The sequence below is a fragment of the Cygnus atratus genome, chromosome 14, assembly GCF_013377495.2.
Source record: "Cygnus atratus isolate AKBS03 ecotype Queensland, Australia chromosome 14, CAtr_DNAZoo_HiC_assembly, whole genome shotgun sequence".
Lineage (NCBI taxonomy): Eukaryota > Metazoa > Chordata > Aves > Anseriformes > Anatidae > Cygnus > Cygnus atratus.
In genome coordinates this window covers 7,802,388-7,823,914 of record NC_066375.1, presented here as the reverse complement: position 1 = coordinate 7,823,914, position 21,527 = coordinate 7,802,388, and the positions used below count along the sequence as shown (strand labels likewise).

The following is a 21,527-nucleotide window of genomic DNA, read 5'->3' as shown; positions in this document are numbered from 1 at the left end:
AACGTGTCAGCCTATAGATTATTACTAACCCAAAGCAACGACAGCAACAACAACAAAACCAACAAACCAATCAGGATATGCTCTTCTTTTCAATTGCCCAGATGCTGTCTATATTTCAAAGTTTAAAACCCTTTCCTTTGCTGCCTGCCTTCTGGAGCTGCACACTGCCAGCCGATTCTCCTCTCATTTATACTTGCATAACCCAGAAGCGATGCCACGGACTGACAACCTTGTAAGAGGAGAACTGAGTCATCCATCAAACGACTGGCTACTCCGTGTTTGTTTAGCATACTCTACAGGCAAAAGGGAATTAACTGACTTCCCAACTCCAGGCTCTGACCTCACCCGCAGAACAGATTTTTCCCCAAAGCGTGAAACCCTTTCCTTGTGCATACTGCTCCTGTAGTACAGTCTCTTAATGCCTTCCATTTTGATGACTTTCTTACTTGGATGGGGAACACAGCCACAGTGCTGCTCCCATTAGCTCTTGCTGCCTCGCAGGGCTCCCGACACTGCAAGTGCAGCAGTGGCACCAAGGTCTCTTACCGGCCTCAGGCTTCCCATACAGAAGATTGTTATCTCAGCCCTGAATGTGTAACAGCTCCTCGTTCTCATCTAAAAGAAAAAAAGGGACTGTCTGGGCAATCCGCTCTGCAGAAAAGCTTCCTATTAAAAGAAAGGTGCAACGGCAATAAATGTAACTCCACTGGGAAGAAGAAAAATTAAACACATCTGCCTTCTAACAGAGGATTTTTCTCCTGCAATGTATGAGACTGAATCATTTATAATACGAGCAAAGACAAATACCTTTGGTCAATAGGTTTTGACAAGTAGCTTCAAACAAAGATGAAATTTGCCTTATAATCTATACTTGCTGGTGAACTGAATCGTTCTCCCTTCTAGACAATGCAGTTTTCTGTAAAACCACAGTGAAATTGCTGGGATCCACCAAATCTTTCTGTAGCCCAGCCATCAGCTGCTCACCCAAAGGTTCCTCCGTTCACAAAATTCAAGGCTTTGCTGCATGCCTTCTATCAATCCCATTTGATAACACCTCTCCATAAATAAGTGCACAATTTAGAAGTGGTTGGTTTGTATGCACATATATATATATATATATATAAATATAAATATATATAAATTAGCAGGAATTCCCTTTCTACCATGCAGGGAAAGTAAAGACTGTAAGAGGCATTTCATTTCTCAGTTTCCCAGAACAAAGAGCTTTAATGTCTTATTTTGAAAGATGATGTATTTGTTGTCAGAAACAATACCACCCTACTAAATAATCTCAATCAAACTCAGCACCTACACACGTCTATATGACTTGCACCTACAAAACATACAAGTATTTCAGAGCTCTGCATACAAAACTAAAACACTTTCTTTTCATTTTTTCCCAAAAATGAAGAGGTGCACTTTGCCAAGCATATGTCCTTGCTAAGAAAGGTCAGAGGAAGGTCACGTATGTTTTCATGTATTTAATGGCAGCTGCAACTTCAAAAATTATGACAAATCTACAACTGACAAAAAAATGACATTTCCATCTCTGGCTCATCTAGAGCCCTCCTAAGAGGTCACTGAAAGATTTCAGTGCATCTAGATATTTTGTGTTTCACCATGTTAATAAAAAGCTTCAGGATCATAAAAATAAAAAATCAGAAGCATATTCCTACTGACTCGTGCGTGTTAATGAACAACACAAGAACACAGAAGAGCAGAACAGTCACGTTTTTCAACATCATACCTTCAGCGTAGAGGATAAACAGCAGAAAATGGCCATATCTGCTGTTACAACACACACACTTTCATTTTTGTCATGCCTGTTTTCAGATGTGTAATACAAGAAGGGATTTTAATAGAGCCGAAGGGCGCAGGCAGAATGATTGTGCTGCCAGAGGCAGCAGGAAAATGCTTGTAGTTGTAATTAGGCAGAATGCGTAATTCAAGCGCCGCACGCTTGCATCCAAGACAGTGGCTGTAACACAAGGAAGGCTCTATGCTCTTACCAGACACGGCGCTCTGCGGGCTCGGCTCCAGGCACCCAGCACAGCTCAGCCCACTGCGCCAAACAGAGACCAGCACACCTCAGCAAGTGGAGCAGGACAGGTTCCTTACACCTGTGCCCTCCCCCCTTCAGAGCACGCCTCAGATGGGAAGAGGCCACAGTAGCTTATAAAATGTTGTGCTTGCCTTAGGGATGCACTGCGTACATCAGGATTAATGTGGCAACGCAGTGATTTGGGTCTCTGAGCATTCTCAAAGAGGTTGCCCAGGCCTATATTCCCACGCTGAGACCACCTGCCAAACTATAAACATATTGTTATTCTTCTTGGACAGAAGAAGAACAAGGTCTGAGTTGCCTTGCCCAGCCCCAAGGCAGTGCCCAGCCCCGCACTCCTCGAACTGGTGGGGCCGTTCTCCTGGGCTTTGCAGCTCAGACTTTTACTAATCAGAAACACTTGCAAGTTTTTTCCTCTTACAGTCAGAATACCACTGAAAGCCATCAGGGACCACACAACACCAGAAATCCATGATAAAAATGAAATGGTCACGAAGACTTAAGCAAGAGGTGTGTCTGCATCCCCTGTGCTCGGAGCACCCAGCTGCAGAGGACACCTTCACACAGCACGGACACTTGGAAAGGATGGACAGTGCCCGTGGACTTCTCACAAACATGCCACAAACATGGCTTTTGAGTAACTAAATTTAATCTTAGCTGGTTAACCCACACTGAGGAATCTTTTACAAGGACCCTCAGTCACCTTAATTACACAAGTATAAAATAATTTTCAGAGACCCTGTGCGTGGGAGTAAACTTCTTTTTCCTTTTTCCTGTGGTGGGGTGGAAACTCTAAAGACTTCAATTAGAAGCAATTACTGTAGATGCAGAGCCTTCTTTGAGGTTAAGCCGCCCTTCATTTTCTCAAGAGAAGCCTTTAATTAAATGCAAATAATCACAAATTTCATATAGCAGATTGCCATAACTTCACTATTAGTTACTGGATCTCATTTGAAAAGGAAAGAGGTGGGCAATAGCACTGGGTGGATGAGAAGTAATGAGAACTCAAGAGGTCAGGGCTGAATTACCTGTGTAAATCTATTCCTCTCCTGTAAATCTGTCTGCAACCATATCATTTCAGTGTTAACAGGTTGTCCTTCATGCAAGTGCACTGGAGTGTAGTCCCATAGAAACTCGGGCCTCAAAGCAAATAATTACCTCAGTCCATCTTACTGTTGACCACGGCAGTGAAAGCGGGGTGGGTAATTGGGAAGATGTAATTGAAGTGGAAATGACCAGAACTAAAATGTAAGTTGTGATGAATTCAAATGGTATGTTCAAGCTCATCTCCATAGCAGAGCTCTGGAAGAACAGGCACGTGAAATGGCAGCACCCACTAGTGAGTATCTTAAAGACATTTCTCAGATCAGGTGCGGTAGCACATAAGTAGAGAAGAGGCATCCAAGAAGAGATAATGTAGCATCCGCAGGAGGGAAGGGGAAGCACACAGTCCACACAAGCAAAGATTTGTAATTTTGTCCACAAAACTGTGAAGTCTTACAATCCATTCTGAAAATTACTTAAGATAAACACACACAAAGGTAGGGAAAATCTGCCACTTTCCTTACTCCCCTTCTCCTCCTGTTTGACTAAACAGAAGCTCATCATAGCTAATGAGCAGCAGTTAGTTTGCAAGCTGGGGCTTCATGCAAAGAGCTTGGGCTTCTTCTGCTTCATGCTTTGCACAGGAATTTACAGTGCTGATGGAGAGCTGCCTCCATCCCCTTTTCACAGATTATGTGCAACAACCCAAGATGCAAAACAACAGGGGGTCAGGACCAAATGCCAAGAAACATTTTAAGCATCAGCTTTCTGAAAAGCTGATGGCTCTGCAGTTCCAGGATAAGTTGAAAGAGGTGCGGAGGCTACACCAAGTAGCATCTCAGCCTTAAGGAAGCCACAGAGAAGAGGTGCTTCAGAAGAATTACGCTTTTGTTATGGAAATGACTGCTCGGTTTTCAAAGCTGAGAAGGTCATTGCTCTTTGACATGCAAAGAGTTCAGCAGGGATATCAGGGAACTCAGAAAGAAAAAAGAAATGCAGGGAACAAGGGAAGGAGGAGCAGAAAACTTGCTACAAAGATCAGCTTGGCACATCATTTCTATGTAGATTGCCAAATTAAATCATTTCTCCTACTGTACTGTGAGAATATAGGGAGGGATCAGATTGTAAGCTATTCAGAGGACTAACTGATTATTGGCATTTTAGCAGCGAGCTTGTTTTTGTTCTTTTGCACACTTATAATAATACCTTTTACATGTTCCTTAAGAGACAAATCTCTCCCTGCTTCAGAACTGCTAGTCTGAAGATCTTTTGTTGGCACTGAGAAGAATGCTAATGTGAAATATCTTATTTCTTCAGATGAAAGAGAAGCTGAGAACAATCCCCTCTGGAGGGAGGTGGCAGAAGCAGGATCTGCGATCCAGAGTTTATGATTCACCCCCCTGCACAGCCCACCCCTGCCCTTGTCGCTGATCCCTGGGTCCTGCTGCTCTCGCTTCCCATCACACTCCCCACAGCACAGCAGGGACTTGGGGCACCAGCAGCCAGGACCCTCTCTGTTCACAGGCAGGAATGCCTGGAAATGAAGCATTAGGCTCGAGACCAAATGCTCAGCTTCACAGTAGCAGGGATTTGCGTGGTTTGTACTGCCCGCGCTTCCCCAACTATTTTGGTCCCTCCGGTCTTGACGGAGCCAAACAAAGCCATAATGTGTTTTTAATGCAGTGATGTTTTTTCCTGCTGGGGAGGTATACAGGAGAGTGGCTATTCAGTCTTGACAATGCAGCCCATAGAGCAGATGTTCCAGATAACGTTTGCCTTATGCATGCATTGAACTGCAAGTACGAGGAGAGGGGTGTTGCTGCATGTTTCTGACAGCTTCTTTCAAATCAGAAGCAGTACTAAGCCAGGGATGTTGGGATCCCAGAGTATCTGGGTCCCAGGGCTAAATTCCTGGCAAGAATATAGCACTGATAAAAGCTTTGTCTGGCATAGGGAACATTCATAATATCCCCCACTCCTAGCAGGTAGCAAGCACAAGAGCTAATGCAGCAGCTTCTTCCACAGTGGGGACACCAGTAAGACTGATTTTTTCTGCCTCTGTAAAACACGAACTGAATATGCTTGAGGTATTCCTGCCTCCTGGATATATACTTCTGTTCAGAAGTGAATACAAACAGTGCTTGAATACAAACAGCGGCTTAAAAAAATTATTGGAAAGCGAGAGCTGGAAGCTTGTTCATTGAGATGGAAGACTGGCTGAGAAGATTAGTACATATATAATAAAAATGAAATATCAGAAACTGAGTTTTCAAAAGTGTAGCACGTCATTAGGACCAGAAGTTTGACACTCTGTAAGGATGCAACAATGGAGGAATTAACCTTTTAATAGGATATGGTATGATGTTGTTAAAACTATTTTATTCTAAACTCCAAAGGAGTGAAGGTAAAGATACTATATGTATCTTTAAAAAAAAAAAATACCTTTTTTTTTTTTTTAAAGACTTTTCATACAGATGTAGAAGCTCTGGGAATGAAATTAAGATCTCTAAAAATAGAGAAAGAAAAGCATAAATTTTTTCCACTCAATCCAGGAAAAAGAAAGTTAGAATTTAGTGTAAAAAATTGCAAATAAAAAGCATTACAATGAATGGCTGGCTCCACTGATGACGATGCTAGATTTCCTACTAGATTCCACATGATTAAGGATTTCATCCATAGAAACTTCTTCACTTAACAGTACAGTCACTCAGAGTCTTGCTGGTTTTGTCAGTTGCCTACAAGATTAACATCTTTATATCAAAAGATGCAGTCCATGTGAATGAGAAAATAAAGGAAATACACAAAGCTCTTGGGTAATATGGGCAGTCATAAAAAATTGCTTGTTTTATAAAAAGAGCAACATGAATTAAGATGGAAAAGTGCATAATTTTGTGTATGTAAAGGAGAGAAAAAAAAACATTCTTTCCTCAATAAGGGTATAGTAATATTAATTCTAACAATTTTAGCTGACCGATCGTAGTTGCACTGCAAAGCAGAAGCTGAAAAGCAGACCAGATTTATTTCCCAAGTTGGTTTTACCATTGCACCAAAAAAGACCCCAGAGAAATCATGAAGAGGGAATATAAACTGCACACTCATTTTATTCTGAGGCAATTTTTAATTAAAAAAATTAGAACAGACTATTACTTTAAATCATTAATAAAAGAATCCAGCCTATTAAAGAGATGAGCTTTCCTAACTCTAATCCATCCTTACTGCTGTGTTATTACCCTACTGTTTTCCTGTAATTAAAATGTGGCAGGTAGTTTACACACAAGAGGGAGTAATTGTATTGGAAATAACAGTTCATAACCAAATTTTAAAAGCTTATTTTTCTTATCAACTTTTAATAAAGAATGCAAGATAATAATGATATTTAGCTTTTCTGCCACCTACAGCAGCATTTTATCTCTCTAAATTGTTAACACTTCATTCAGTGATGCTAAAACATATCTTTTCAACTATGAATGCAGCCTAAAGCAAAAATAAAATATCTCAACCATCTCAGTCATTTGTTTTTGCTCAACTTAAATCAAAAACTTTACGCTAAAAGACCCTTACCTTCAAAAAATCTTGTGTGGTTCTGGAAGTAGAAAACAGTTGAACCATGCTATGGTTAGGAAGGACCCCAATCACAACCTGACCAGGCCAGGAAGGAAAAGCCCCTTTCTCTTCTGCATCCTAAGGAAGATGGAGCAAGACAGATCACTGTCTGCCCATTTCTATGTTGCACTTCCTCAAAGGTGCATTCATGGGTGGCACAAGCAGTCTGCATGGATTTGCTCAGATATGAAAGCAGCACATATTTCTCCTGGCTTGGGGGAAGACGTTAACCTTTACTCTTGAACGTTGCAGAATATTTTCCTTATAAAGACTTTTCTACAGTTTTTGCTCTGTATGATTCTTAGAAAGCAGTTCTTCAGGAATTTCAAACCTCGCAAGCCAACTTGTAGGAAATTATTTATTATTACTTATAGGCTCGGAATATCTGCCAGTATATAGCACTGCAGGATACTGTATGCAAACAGCTTCTATCCCAAAATGCATACAGTCCAAAATATATGAGTAGGCAACTGTAGACAGAAACACCAGGGCAGAGCAAACGGACAGATGGACAGAAGTAGGTGGACATTTGCCATTTAAACATAGCCACAACAGAACAGAAATATGCAGCATCTCATAGGCAAGTATTTTATAGCATGTGCTCATCTGCAGTCATAGGCAATGCTAACACTAACAGGCTACATCACTGGATGCTAATGCAGGTGGACCATAACGAAAACAACCATTAAGAGCTCTGGTTCCAGCCTTATAATTAGCTTGGCACCTACAGATCCTTGAGGGGCTCAACCAAGCCCTACACAGCTCAAGGTTGAGTAAAACCCACATAAGACTACAGGATACAGCCCAAGCCAGCACCTGGTGGGCATACCGAGTGGGTAAGTTCCATACACAGCCCACAGGCATTAGTGTTTTCTCCCCAAACCCAATATGTGTAAACCACATTGTCCAAAATCCAAATGAACTGGAGTTCCCTTTACCTATATATCATCAGAAAGTTTAGCGCTGGATAGTGGTTTCTACCTCAATTAGGTTTGGTGACCTTCAGGGTGCATTGGGGTTTCAACCCAAATTGGCAGCTTTGGTTCAGATTCATTCTGTGGTTTGGCTTAAAAATCAAAGTAAAGTTTGGAGGTAGCAACCTTCACAGAGCTTCCTGCAGCATAGCTCTAATGCAAATGAACTGGATAAATGGACCTGACTGTGTGAACCAGCTGTGGAACAGGCAGATGATGTTTCAGGTCCCCTCCAGGCCTGTTTTTCATACAGCTTGTGCCTGGAAAAATCATTTTAAAAACAAATCAAGGATCAAAAACCACAGAAGGACTGAGTGACTGCACCAGAGAACAGACTAGACAGTGACCGACTGGCCACATGTGAACATGACACTGCTTTGACAGCCCTGTGTAAAAAGCGATAGCCACGCTTACATTTACGCCTTCCATGTTCACATTAAAGCAAAACCTAGAATAAATTAGTTATGCCTTGCATATTAAAGCCACAGATTGGAAGCTTATGCTTTGATTTCGCAAGAGTTTCTTCCCCGAGCACGAGCAGCAGGGCATGCAGAGGGGAGAGAAAGGGAGTTCAGGGACATGGACATGGAGTGGATGAATAGTACCCAACATGCTGTAGAAACCACACGAGAAGGTGTTCACCCCCCCCCCCCCCCCCCCCCCCCCAAGGATTGTCTCACTTCCTCTCCTCCCTTCTCCCCACCCCATTATCAGCATTTAGGACATGCCTGAGTTTTCTTGAGCAGGTTTGCTGTGCTCATTAAAATAGAGTGAGTGCTTATTGGCTATAATGAGCACTCATTAAATTCTTCTAAGTGCCAGGACTGTCCTGTGGAGCTGAACACACCCAGGTTCTGGGAGAAGAGCTCAGGAGTGGGAAGATACTGGAAATCTGTTTTCCACAACAACAAAACTATAAAACTTTCCCCTCCTTTTTTTGCTCTGCAAGCACTGGGGTAGCTCAGACCTGTTAAGCAGCAGTTCCTGCTTACTGAGTGCTCCAGTCGTTCTCCAGCCCCAGAAGACCTCTCAGCTCCTCTTATCAGAACAGGAACAAATTAAAGATTTTGCATATTTGCATCTCCTCGTTTGAGAATATCCCTACATTTGTTATTTAGAGATAAAAGTGCTTCTAAAAATTCACTTAGCAAAGTGGTTTTCTCAGCCCTGGGGAACGGCGCAGAAGGAATTGCAGAGTGGGATCCAAAGCAGCCGGCGAGGCTGCAGGAAGAGCAGATCAGGAGATGAACGGAGCCGTGCCCACACGCAGCACCTCTTAAACACACGTGATGCAGGTGGCAGGATTTGCTCAACCAAGCAGAAGGCCACACAAACGTAGCTATAACTTAATCTATGGCTGTACCACTCCTGGCACCAGCTAGGCCACATCTGCAGTGTGACAGGCCCTCCCGGTCCCCAGCTCCAGTCACACGCAGAGCTGATCGCAGCGGCTCAGGCTTGAGGCCCAGCCCTGTCAGACTCCCCACAGACCTCACCAGTCAGCAAAGCAGCATCCTCAGCCAAACACTCTTCAAGACCACACACCAGCTACCCCTGAGGACCTGCCTGGTCTATTTTTAATCTGTTTGGCCAAGTCATTAGGTCCCAACACAGCTAGCAAAGCTCTAACTTTAAGCTATAAGAGCCTCACACTTGGTTGCTGGGCTCTAACCACTCTTTCAGTGAGAGCCCTATAACCGTAAAGCAGTTCCCATTACAGGATTCAGTGCTACAGTCTATGCTTTCATCACCAAAAGCTGTTCATCATCCACTAACATTAAAACATATGAATTAACTAAAAACATACACAAATATACTTTACCCTGGACTAATCCCCAGTGAGTCACAGAGGGTGAGGGACTATTTAAGGAAACCTAAATAGTTTCAGACAACAGCTTGAAGAGCAGCACATCCCCTAAAAAGCCAGCATATAGGCTGGTGGGGGAGAGAGTGCTGCTGGAAGGGGGAGGTTTCTGTAAGTGTCCCTAGCAGATGATGCTTCTGCAGATGGCCTACAAAATGCAATGGATCAGGAGTGGGCTGCGAGGGCAAAAGGATCAGAGTAGTTCACCTCGTTTCCCAAGCGGTCCGTAGAGAGCAGACTGACCACCATCAAACAGCAAAAATCACGGGACTGGCATCCCAAATTTAGGTTATTCTGGATAAAGTTGTTTTGAAACAAGTGAGTATCTGAAATCCTGTTATCTCATGCTTCGGCTAATAATCATACTGCTGTCTGCAGGACCAGGATACAACCACATCTGCTATCACCTCAGAAATACCAATTTTTCTACTGCATTAATGTAATTACCACAATTCAGCAGAAGATATATAGCAAAGTGGCATCAATTTCATCAGAATAAATAACTGGCCTGATTAAGAATTAATTGCTCCAGTTTGGCTCACCCTTCACCCACTTGCAGGAGCTTTTTATGGATTAATGCTTTATAATTGCTTGCTCCCTAAACATACTAGCATTACAGCCTTCTGCACACCTTGACAGCATACCAGTTAGAGAAAATGAACTCTACATGTTCCCATGACACTGTATCCAGCAGACAAAATACTGTAAGTCAGAGATTGTTTACTCAATTCTCATGGCCCATTAATGACATAATACTGGACACAGCTGTGCAGGACTTCACAAGACCAAAGCAGAGAAAGAAATGCTAGGAGACTTCAAATGCACTACTCGCATCAGAGCCTGGCTGGGGAAGTCCTTGAAACTGGTCTAGGAGATTTTAACCTTACAGTTCTCTCACAAAGTAAATCCAGGATTAAAGCCTCAAACTTGGTTTCTCTTGAAGATCCTAGTGGTCCTAAAATAGCTCCACCTGACCAGGATGGCAGTGACTGCTTTGAAAAAGGGAGGGACAAGTAATTTCATTTTCTCTCTGCCTGATCAAATTATCTAGTGAAAAACTGGTAAGGACTGCCTTTTATAAAGGCTTTGCCACATCCTGACTTTTGGTGTGTTTGAGCAAGGGGGGCAAAGTTCACCCTATAAAAAAAGGCACCCCTTTTTATCCCCAAAAGTTTGAGCAGAGCTCAAGCGATGTGCTGGGCACTTAAGGCTCAGAAACCACCATTTGCCCCAGTGCAACCTACCTCTCAGTACAGAACTCCTACGTTTTTTCAGGGGCTTCTGGAGAGCTAAGTCCAGCCAGGGAGCCTGTGCAGCAAGCGAGTGCTGCTGGCAGGGCTGACACGCCAACCACAACACAACAAAAATGCTCCACCTAAATACTGCACCCAGAGACACTTTGGAAATTTTGTTTTACTTCTATGAAGCTTTTTGAACTGCATTTTTGTGACCTTTCATACATTTCATTTCAGTACGTGAACTTTCCCCGAGAGAAAGGCAAACCAAGTTTCACGACTTCCCAATCATGGAGAAAAACAGAAAACACTTCAGAGAAAGACTCAAACTCATTCCCAACCCCCAATTAAAAATACCTTTATCCATTAATTTAAAAATACCTTTTAATTAAATGTTGGGGGGGGGGTTTACATAAAAATACGTATATATAATTATATATAAAAGTGTGTATAGATATATATCAATAGGATAAGAAGGAAGAACGTGATTTGTGATGCTGAGATGATTCCTCAGCCTGGCAATCCTGCAAACATCCCTAATAGTCATCCTCCAGCAGGAAAAAAAAAAAAAAAAAGGATTGTTGGATAATTTTTTTTTTCCCTCCCTGTAACAACAGCTATCCATAGCAACTAAAACACTCATTGAAGCCGTATCTGAATTCATGCACAGAGAAACAACCATCACCCTCCCTCATTTTCCCTGCAGCTTTTAGGGTAACCCCCACTACTTACAATTGTGAAGTTCATAACCTTCAGAATCCAGATGGTCATAGCAAGGTTCACCAGGATTAAAATCATTAGGAGCAGCACAAAGAAATAGAGGCATCTCTTCCTCCAGCCATAAATCCCCACTTTGTATACCTGGGGTCCTTCCGAGGTCTGCATGGTGCTCCTGTGCGCGTACTGTTCCTGAGGCATCTGAAATAATCACAAAAAAAAATAACCACGTGTATTAAGCAGCAAGACAAATCCAACGATAAAAACTGCTGAGGACTTGTGTCTGTGCCTGTTAGAGGTTTAGTTGTTTGTTTGGTTCCCCCCCTCTTTCTCTCAGTTTACCAGCTGGGCAGCATCTTCTTGAATCACCTTGGTTCTGCATTATTTTTCTTGCTGCTTACTCTATGCAGTACCACACTGAGAAAAATTTATGTATTAGATGTATATATTTATAAACACACATAAGCATGCTGTCTAAAGGTATCCTATGGAGATCACTCTCAAATGACTCTGCTCACCGCCCCAGGTTTTGCAAGGCTGGCACTCCAGGGCTTTGAAGGATCCTGAGGGGAAAATTCTGTATGCACTTGGTGAAAGAAGTTGAGTTCAGCAGTTTGTTTTGAAGATGCAGTATTACTTCTCAGAGGCTTTAATTCAACAACAACAAAAAAATCATCTCAAATAAAATCATTCCTTACAGCCAAAGAAAAAAGGCAAGGGGAAAACGTTTGTCTTTTTCTCCCCGCCTCCAACTTCATTAACCAAATAAACTTGAAGCACAAAGTTCTCCAGCTATCACAGCGCTAACAAATTGTCCCCAAATATCTACACCGATTTAACAAGGACTCTGACACCCTGGCCAGGCAGGCACAGCACGCTAGGACAAGACTGGAGCCAAGAGCAAAGAAAGGGGGAAGGAAGGAAACCTGGCACCAAGGAGACCAGAAGGGCTATGAGGTGTGGCAGCATCCCCAGGAAAAGTTTGCTTTTCAGTCCCCCATGGCCAAGGCGAGCACAGCCACCCCTGTGCACCCCAGTACCCAGCTTGCTGTGGGCAGTCGGGGTCTGGCTGACCGCTGTCGACGAAAGGAGACAGAAGCACTTAAATGGCATTACAGCCTGAGGGGATGGAGGGTGGCGAATGGATGTTCCTGTGGAGGTGTTTTTGCCCCATGAATGTAGGTATTCACCTTCTTGCCCTCCACATTTGGAGTGTGGAAAGCCACTTTCACGGGCTTCCCCCAGGGAACAGATTCACACATTTTCAGACATGGCCACACAGGCTGATGATATCAGATCATTTCTAATAATGTGCAGTTTGCTGGATATTTTGAATTTGAGACTTTAGACAGATAAGAAGCCACCAGACACATTCCTGTGCTACTGATTCAATATCACGGGCTTCTTCCTCAGGGTATCTGGCATCAATGCTTGCATTCAGTGAATTACAAAAATCACAAAATGGGGGGAAACAATGGAAGTTCCTCTCTGCAGGAGCATGATCCATAAGGGCAGAACAAAACAATGGTAAAAATAAGATGCTCATTGATAACAGCTTGCGTTTGTTTGTTTACCATTAGTTTCATAGTTTTTCCTTACTTTTAGAGGAATTTGCTAGTAGCTTCATATTCCAGCGCCTAATTAAACACAGTGTGCAGTAGGAAATGTTGCAGAGCCCTTGGCAATGAAAGGGTCAACATAAGGTGAGTTTCTCCCTGGCACAACTTTTATTCAAGCATTGCTCTCGGGATGAAGTTAGCACTCTCTCTTTGTTGTCCCAATGCTGAAACCCATATGACTGGGACAAGAACTGCCCAAAGAACCAGTAACCTTCCTTTCCCCTGCCAGGCTGAGCTCCCTCCTCTCAAACAAAGGGCCTTCACGTGCTCACAAAACTACAACTACAGTAATGTGAGCCTCAGCCAGCTCTTCCATGCCTGCAAGCCTGACTTTTTTTTTCCAGCTTTCTCGGAGGGTTTAAAAAGAAAAGATCTTAGATCCCACCACAAACCATGCCTTACTTACAACCCCAGACTATCCTGGCCCCAGCTAACAAATCCTTAGAGTGGGTAGGCTCAGCCAATTTAGCATTAAGGATCTGCATCACAGAAGAAAGGTATGTCTTTATTAAAGAGCAGTTTTGCTTGGTGTAAGTGGGCTCACCATAAATCACTTCTGCTGTTCAGACCAACTGGGGTATCCATCTCTGCGCTGCAAAGCCAGCCAAAGCACTGGCAGACCCAGGGCTTTTGACAAGGGGGCACATAGCAAGTTGCTCGCAGCAGATCCAGCTTGGTTTTCATGGGTCTTTTGGCTCACAGATGCTAAGTCAGCAACTGTAAACTGTGGAGGGCTTTGCAGCAGAGAGCTTGCCAGAAGGGAGGAGTGAAGTCACAAACAAATACATGCGCTTGGAGAAAAGCAGGCCTTTACACTGCTACAATCACTCAGCTCCTGTGCAAGGGAAATCTTAAAAAACAATAAATTACAGTTTCCACTACCTGAGGGAAATTATAACAACAACTACTGTACAGTCAAGGATTTTATTGCCTAATATTTTAACAGGGGATCCTGGAGAGCACATATTAAATGCAGCCTCTCCCTTGGAGAAAATGAATAAATTGCATGTCTAACCCTCTCACATCTTGAAAGGGGTCCGACCAATACGGAACAGTATGAAATACCCAGCTTAAAATATTTATTGCAAGACTTGTTTATTCTTTCTCTCCACCTCCCTTCCTCCCACTCCCCCTTGCAATCACTAGGACAGCAAAAATGCCATATTCAGGTGGGGGAAAATTTTGCAGACATCCAAGGAATTTATAGGAACAGAACATAACCACAAAAAGCAACTTGCATCCACGCAGGAGCCTGATCTTGAGAATTTCTCTGGTTTAGATAAAATATTTAGCTCACAGCTGCCCTGACAGAGATAGAGCAACTGAAGTACTACAACACACATGGTGAACATGACCTAGTAATACAGTATAAATTTATAACAAGAAAATAACATGGGAATCATAGATGGGACGTTCCCTCTATATAAGCTCTCACAGAGCTACACTTAAAGCTATATATGATTTCTAGCTAGCATTCCTTCCTGCAGTGTGGCTACCAAACAAAAATGCTCGTGTTTGTAGTTCTCCAGAAAGAGAAGAAAAGCGATGGGCATTGAGTGCCGAGGTATGTTAAGCAAAGCGTAGGCTAACAAGGACCGTAAGGCACCTGCTTTAAGGAACAAGCAGCACCCACTATCAATAATCTGCTCTGTGCAGGAGGGAGAAGTACGCTAGTAATAATTTATGTTTTAGCAGCTTCTCTTGACTCAAACATTATAAAGACAACCAGCAAATTAGGCACCAGAAAAGAAGTATTACTTTGAAAGGACATCCAGTGGTTTCATTTGCAAGGTACACCCCCTTTTCAATTACTAAGCTAAGGGGAAAGGCTGCTAGTTGCTTTTTTTATTTGTTTGTTTGTTTAAATTTGGAATTGCTACCTAATTTCATAATATCCATAAAAATAAAATACTGAAATACAGCCAGAAGGGGGGTGGGTGGGGGGGGAGACACTCCTTCCCCAAAAGTCAGGCTTGAAAGCATCTGCCTGCCACAAGAGGACTTCAAGTCACACATGCACCGCATTGGACTACCAGTACTGTATTTACCATAAAAAAAAAAACACCACAGGATGCCAAATCATCAGAGTTTAGCCACAGACAGCATTACCATGACTACAAAAGCATAGCCTGGAACCTGAGTACTCTTCAAAGAATTCTTGCTGTTAAAAAAATATGGGTAATAAGTTTTTGCACAATAGCTGTACACAGAGTCCTTAGATACAAACATTGCAAACAGAACCCAATACAAAAATCCAGCCCAGTCAGATAAACTATTCATCTTTTCACTTTAGCATACCTTCGAGATCCAGCCCACGACAAGAAAGATTTATCTGTTTTATTACAACCACCAGAAGAGTAACAGCACTGCATACCCTGATCCACGCTGACTGCTTGCTGAATCCTTCTGGCAAAGAAGCTTCAGCACATTCTTTCAGTAAAGCTGAAATCAGTCTCAGCTGAAAGGCATCACAAGTAAGAACTGGCACTGAGTTTCCAAAACTCACATCAGATGCCGCTAGTTAAGGCACTAGAAGCCACTAGATCTTTATCACATGGCCCCTCGCCCTTCCACCACCTCCTCCTGCCCCTGCAGTAACATCTCGTGGGCAGAACACCGCTCGCTCCGAACACAACCTGGCTCACCAATTCATCAGAAAAAATGTTTTATGTGCACCAAGACAGATAAACATCTTTCCCTTGCAAATACCATAGCTGTAATGTTTCTCGGCCATGCCAGCTTTGTAGGCTCAATGTGGGCTATCAAGAGGGTGAGGCATAACAAGAGGAATCAATAACGTTTCTATGCCACGGGGGTCTCTTTGATCAGTGTTTAAATCATGTGTGTTTAGTAATAGACTACTTTTAGGCTGAAAGGGGATTCAATCAGGGGAGGTGCCTTCTCCCTTTCGAGCCCACTTGAAATTTACTGCTGAAAGTGCTCTAGAGCTCATTGAAACGACTCACTGCTTCACAGACTCCTAAGTCCTGTGCAGCTGACGCAGCATCTCTCCTCCCTTGGCGTAGTGTGTCCCCAGCCAAAACGCCAACCTCCCCGCTGGCACTGCAGCACCGCTGAGGCCAGTCCTAGCTCAGTGACAGCGGCTGCGTCCGTGCCCACACCATGCCACCTGGGGCTGTGTCCCTGCTCCTCCTTACACAGCCCGGCAGGAGCGTGCACTGAAGGCGGTTGGATGGGATGGAGATTTCCCATGGGGACTGCAGGGGTAGTGCAAGTGGGGATGTGGCAGGTTTGGGGAAGGTGGCATTTATTTCCATGTACTTTTTGCCAAACTGATTTCCATAAATTTTTACGTAGAAACCGTGAGCGCTGAGCCAGCCCCATATTTATAGGGGACAAAAGGGTCTCTAGTCAAAATCACCGGGTGTACCAGAAGGTGAACACATGCCAGCAAGAGGCTGGCACAGCAAATGTGCTGGTGTGCTTGCAGAAAGTTTGCTTAGCTGCCTGCTTGCATATAACCGAGGTGTAACAGCTTCATCAGAAAAACGGAGAGCATCCGACCCCAGGCTAACCTGTATCGTGGTGATAGGAACACATTTCTAGAGATGAGAGAGATGGGCTCAAATTCCCTTGGGCCTTGGACCTACATCTCCCACATCTGCCCTCTCTTTGTCTCCATGTAACCGACATCCTCTTCTCTCTTCCTTTGCTTTTTGAAACAGAAACCTTTTCTTTTGGGTTAAAATGAGAAAAAAACCTGCAGAGGTGTTCTCTGTCATATCACTGGAAGGCAATGTACTTGTGTTCGCTAGCTCGAAATGCTCTGCAGATTCAACCTCTTTAATTTCTCTGTCTTTTATCTGCACACTATCCACCAGGTTCAAAACAACAGACATTTCTGGAGCGTGACTGAGAACAAAATTTGGCATGAAGAACGCTTTTTTGAGCCTTCCATCACCAAGACTTTTTGCCTCTTCACTCCCCATAAAACTCTCTCTCAAGCTTGACACCCCCAGGTCTGTTATTCCACCAGCATCGTGACCCAAAAGTGATTTATGGTCCCCAAAACTGAAATCCTCATTCTGTGCTTGTCCCTCTGCTTCTGTCAATAGTTCCCATTCCTCTACGTGTGGAGCAGGTTCTTCCATGTGCTGTGAAGACCATCACCAGTCAACACACATTTCTTGGGTGTCATGGCAATGTGTTACACGTCCAGAGAGACAAAAATAGGAAGGAAACATCTTAAATAATGTTTTCTTCTTTTCTGACTAGTTTCTTCCATCAGGGTACATCACATGTAGGGTTTTTCAAATATCCAGCTTGATATTTGCACATCAACAAACTTTGCTTGGTCTGCACAGTCCAACAGTCCACTAAGAAATATATCATTTGCCATTCCCACCTCTGAAATATCTCTAGGAAATTAGACTCACTCAGCACAGGGAGCTAGGGAGACCTTGGGGATTCATCTACTGATAAAGCATCTCTGATCCAGATCCCTCAATGCTTGAGGCTACTCCGTACCTCTAAGGTCTTGAGAGCTCATGTAATTTCCCCAGTCACCAGGGCTGACAGCATTTCAACACGAAATTCAACAAGGGCACCACAAAAGCCTCAGTTTATAAACCAGGAGCTTTGAGAAGGTGGACTGAACAAAAAGCTGAGCATGGAGCTTCTGCTCTGCTCAGTTGCTGCTTTGCATTCAAGGAGCACTTACAGCAAAAGCTATAAACATATTAGAGTTTGCCAGAACAAAACAAAGTAACAGGCAGCTCCACCTCTGAATAGTCTCTCCTAAACCAAAGGTGGTATTTTATTCTAAAGTGCTGCAAGAGTCTGTGAGCAACGCGATGTTACTATTGTTTCTCTTCTCTTGAGAAGACAAACGTCTATTTTCTTATTTATGAGTGTTTCTTCCAAATTTCAGACTTTTTCTTCATAGCTATCTCGTCTTGATATTTTTCTTTGTCAGAATTAAAGAGAAAATGGAAAGAAAAGTTAACAAGGAAGGAAAAATTGTTTTCAGTGAGTTATATATTGAGCTAGCCAGCAAAGAATGTCTTCCACAAAATGCCCCCCAATTTGCAGCAGTACATTCACACTGCATGCAAACATCGTCCCGTATTTGCTGCCTCACACGCTGGTTCCTTTGCACTACTCAGATGATGTGAAGCAATCATAAGCCTATGTCCATCTGTGCCAAGTTTATAAAAGCTCTTTCCCACTGGAGTGTCTCAAAGCAGGGTGAACAAATATGAGAACTACACTAAAATAGCCAGCAGCAGGTGTGACTACAGGGGGCTGTGGGAACAGCAAGAGGGATATAATCAACTGAGTTTGAATCAGAAGGCAAGCTACAGGAGGTGATACTTTCCAGACTTCTGCCCCAGCACACTCTCACCCCACAGTACCAAGAAAAGAGATATGACTTGTAGGAATGTGCAAAGCAGGATCATAATATGGATTTATATGGCTGGAACCCAACCAGCATGGCACGAAGCAAGAACTGTGGGCTTAAGCGTGTGCCAAGAGCCAGAGCAAAGTCTCTGCAGTGATCCTGGATATATGCTCTCTAAAGTTAAACCTTGTTCTGCTGCATCTTCCCTCCATATAATGTGCTTACTGTGCTCATCCATTTATTCACTTGCACAGAAACACTTGCTTCTTAGTTTGCTCTTGGGAAGGACCAGGAGAAGGAATGCACATTTTAGGGTGTGCCTGTGGCTCTCTCATCTGTGTGCTTGCAAGACGATGGGATCCTCCACTTTCACCTTATAGATTTAAGATACTCTGTCCACAGGTGCACATGCATGCACACACCCTTCAGTCTTTCTTGACACAAAGCAAAGCTTGAATACTTGACCTAGGTGGGGATGCAAAAAAGACATCTCTTGCAGAGGGAGGCCCAGGAGGAGCTGCCAAAGATAAGGAGGAAGCTGCCATCTCTCTCGATCAAATCCAGCCCAGGGCATTGCAAAGAGCCTCCCCTGCTCTGCCTGGACTCATCTGTGTCTCCAGCAGGGTCCTGTGAGAGCATGGAGTATAGCAAACAGCCCATCTGGATGCTCAGTCATCCCAAATTCAGACACTGCACCTCTAAAGCCAGGCAGTGGAGCTGACACATATTCCAGCCTGTCCGTCTCTCTGGCTCCAGAGATCAAATGCCAGATGATCAGATTTGTGAGGTAGGATAATACATGATCAGAGGCAGGAACTTAATTTTTTCTTGTTTTTTTAAACTAAGCTTCTACCTAGCAGTGAAGAAGTTAACAGGCGGTCTGGGTGCCTGAATTAACAGCTGCTGAGATAAGCAATAAAGCTCCAAGTCTGCAGGGTAAGATGGCAGGCTGTGTAGGCTCAAACAGTCCAGATCATATGAGAACTTCATTTAACACAGCATTTTCACCACAGGTGTATTATCTGCAAAGCAAGCTTTGAGCCTCTTCATTTTCATATGTCTCCCTCTTCTGCAGCTCATCTCTGTCCTTCCTCTTATAACATTTGTCCCCATCAGCCTCCAGGAAACTATCTACACACCAAACCAACAAAGCCCTGACTTGGTTCAAACCAACCCATTTCAGCTGACCAACACTTTTAAAGGACCAAACAGGCGTGGTAGCAAGAAGATGCTCCCAAACCCCTTTGTTCTTTCCCCTCCATCACACATATAATGTTTGCATTTGCCGGATGTTATTCCCCTTAAAGATCTAAATATACTGAATCTTGCTGCATCCAGATAGGGTTTGCTGCCTACCCGAACCTGCTGTCCTCCCTTGGAGTTACCCTAGGTACATGCTTCCCCAAAGCTCTCACCCTGGCCCTCACTGGATCTGATGCACTTTTGTGGCCAACCTCACCTTGTCACTGAATGTCTTGGATCACCAGACTGAATGACTATTTAAGTCCTGTACACGTAGTCCTGCTGGATGTGGGAAAAGCAAACTGTGGGTCTTCCCCCACGAACCCAGCCAGAAACACTTAGCGCTGTCCCCCTCTAAATTTTAATTTCCTTAATTCCTCGCTGACAGAAAAAACAAACAAACAAACAAACAAAAAAACAACAAAAAAAACATGGAAAGAAGTTTTTTTTTTTCAACACATTAAATAACTTTGCTATGAAAATCCGAGGAGAAAACACTGGGATAAGCAAGAAAGTTTCCAAAGCTGCGAGAGGCGGACTCCCCCTGACACCTCCACCAGCCCTGATGAACACGCCGTGCCCGAGCTCTCGGCCCCAAGGCTGCCTTATAAGGTGGAGAGATCTCTGCAAGGCGAGGCAGGCTTCAGTGCTGCAACTAAAGGGATGAGAGCCCTGCCTAAGTCTGGCAGGCTCCTAAAGAGAGAGTGAGCTTTTTATCCTGTTTCTTAAGTTATTTGGGGAAAGAAACGCAGATCAAAAGAGAGGTTGCAGATAGAAGAGGCACTAAATTAATGTTTTTCCTTCTAATCTGCAGTACGTGGTTTCTGACTGTGCTGTCTGTTGCAATTTGCTAGCGTTTTATAAAACACAGAAATAATAAGCGTAGAAATCACAAGGCAACGAATGTTACCCAACTAGTGCCTCTCTGCCCAGCCTGGCCGTACCAGGTGACAGGGATAGTCAGTAACTGCCTGATAACCCCTGGACAAACACGCCTTCAACCCATCAAACAACTGTAACACAATATATGTATAAGTCCATTTAGCATGACTGAATAGCATTTTTCATTAAAATCTGCTAGTGACACATGGTACAGAGCCAACCTTTCAGTGGCTTCAGGTTATATGCAGACTTATTGCCCAAAATGCACAAGTTGGGAGTTATTCTGTCACAGCACTTGCACAGCCAGAGATGCAGCGCAAGAGTCGCTTTGCCTGCAGAATTATCACTGAAGCAAAGTTCGCCAGAAACCAACACCCAGCCTTGAACTCCTCCAATCCTTCAGCAAATGTGCCACAGCTACACATTCTCCACTTTCTCACTAAACAATGCTCTGAAAGCAGGAAGCCTCTTTGCAGAAGCACAGACGTGCAGCAAATCCGACCGGCCGCCCCGGGAAGGAACAATGCGGCTCTTACCTCTCTCTCGGTGGGAGATGAAAGCCTGGAGCCACGCTGGAGGCTCGGAGGAAGATGCAGCACTGCTTTCCGAGCCGCACGAGGCCTGGCCTGTGCTCATGAGCTGCCCCTGTCAGATTTTCCACCAGCAGAATTGCAGCCAAGTCCCTGCCCATGCCTGAAGAATTTCCTGAACAGCATTCCCGTTCTTTTTCTAACTGCTTTGAAACCACAGTGTCTGTACTTCAATAAGGCTTTGTCAGGCCAAGTTACAGCTACTGGTCTGGCTCCAGACAGCAATTGAAAACACATGTGTTTTGCATTAAAAGCCCCCTTCTCTGCACACACATTCATACACAGACACCCCTTTCTGCACTCAGCCCAGGAGTCTGCGTGGCTTGTGTTTGC

General features: G+C 43.7%; 1 protein-coding gene across 4 annotated transcripts in view; it reads right to left on the bottom strand.

Moving 5' to 3' along the window:
• SGCD (sarcoglycan delta) overlaps positions 1 to 21,275 on the bottom strand; it is a 138,637-nt gene extending 117,362 nt beyond the window's left edge. For 2 of the 4 annotated variants that reach the window (XM_035559604.2, XM_035559605.2), the window contains exons 1-2: positions 21,141 to 21,275; positions 11,515 to 11,700 (exon numbers count right to left, since the gene is read on the bottom strand). In XM_035559604.2, coding sequence (XP_035415497.1) covers positions 11,515 to 11,700 — 186 coding nt within the window. In that variant the 5' untranslated portion in view covers positions 21,141 to 21,275. The remainder of the gene's footprint in view (positions 1 to 11,514; positions 11,701 to 21,140) is intronic. The other 2 variants (XM_035559603.2, XM_035559606.2) reach the window with 2 other exon arrangements.
• Positions 21,276 to 21,527: the final 252 nt, after the last annotated feature.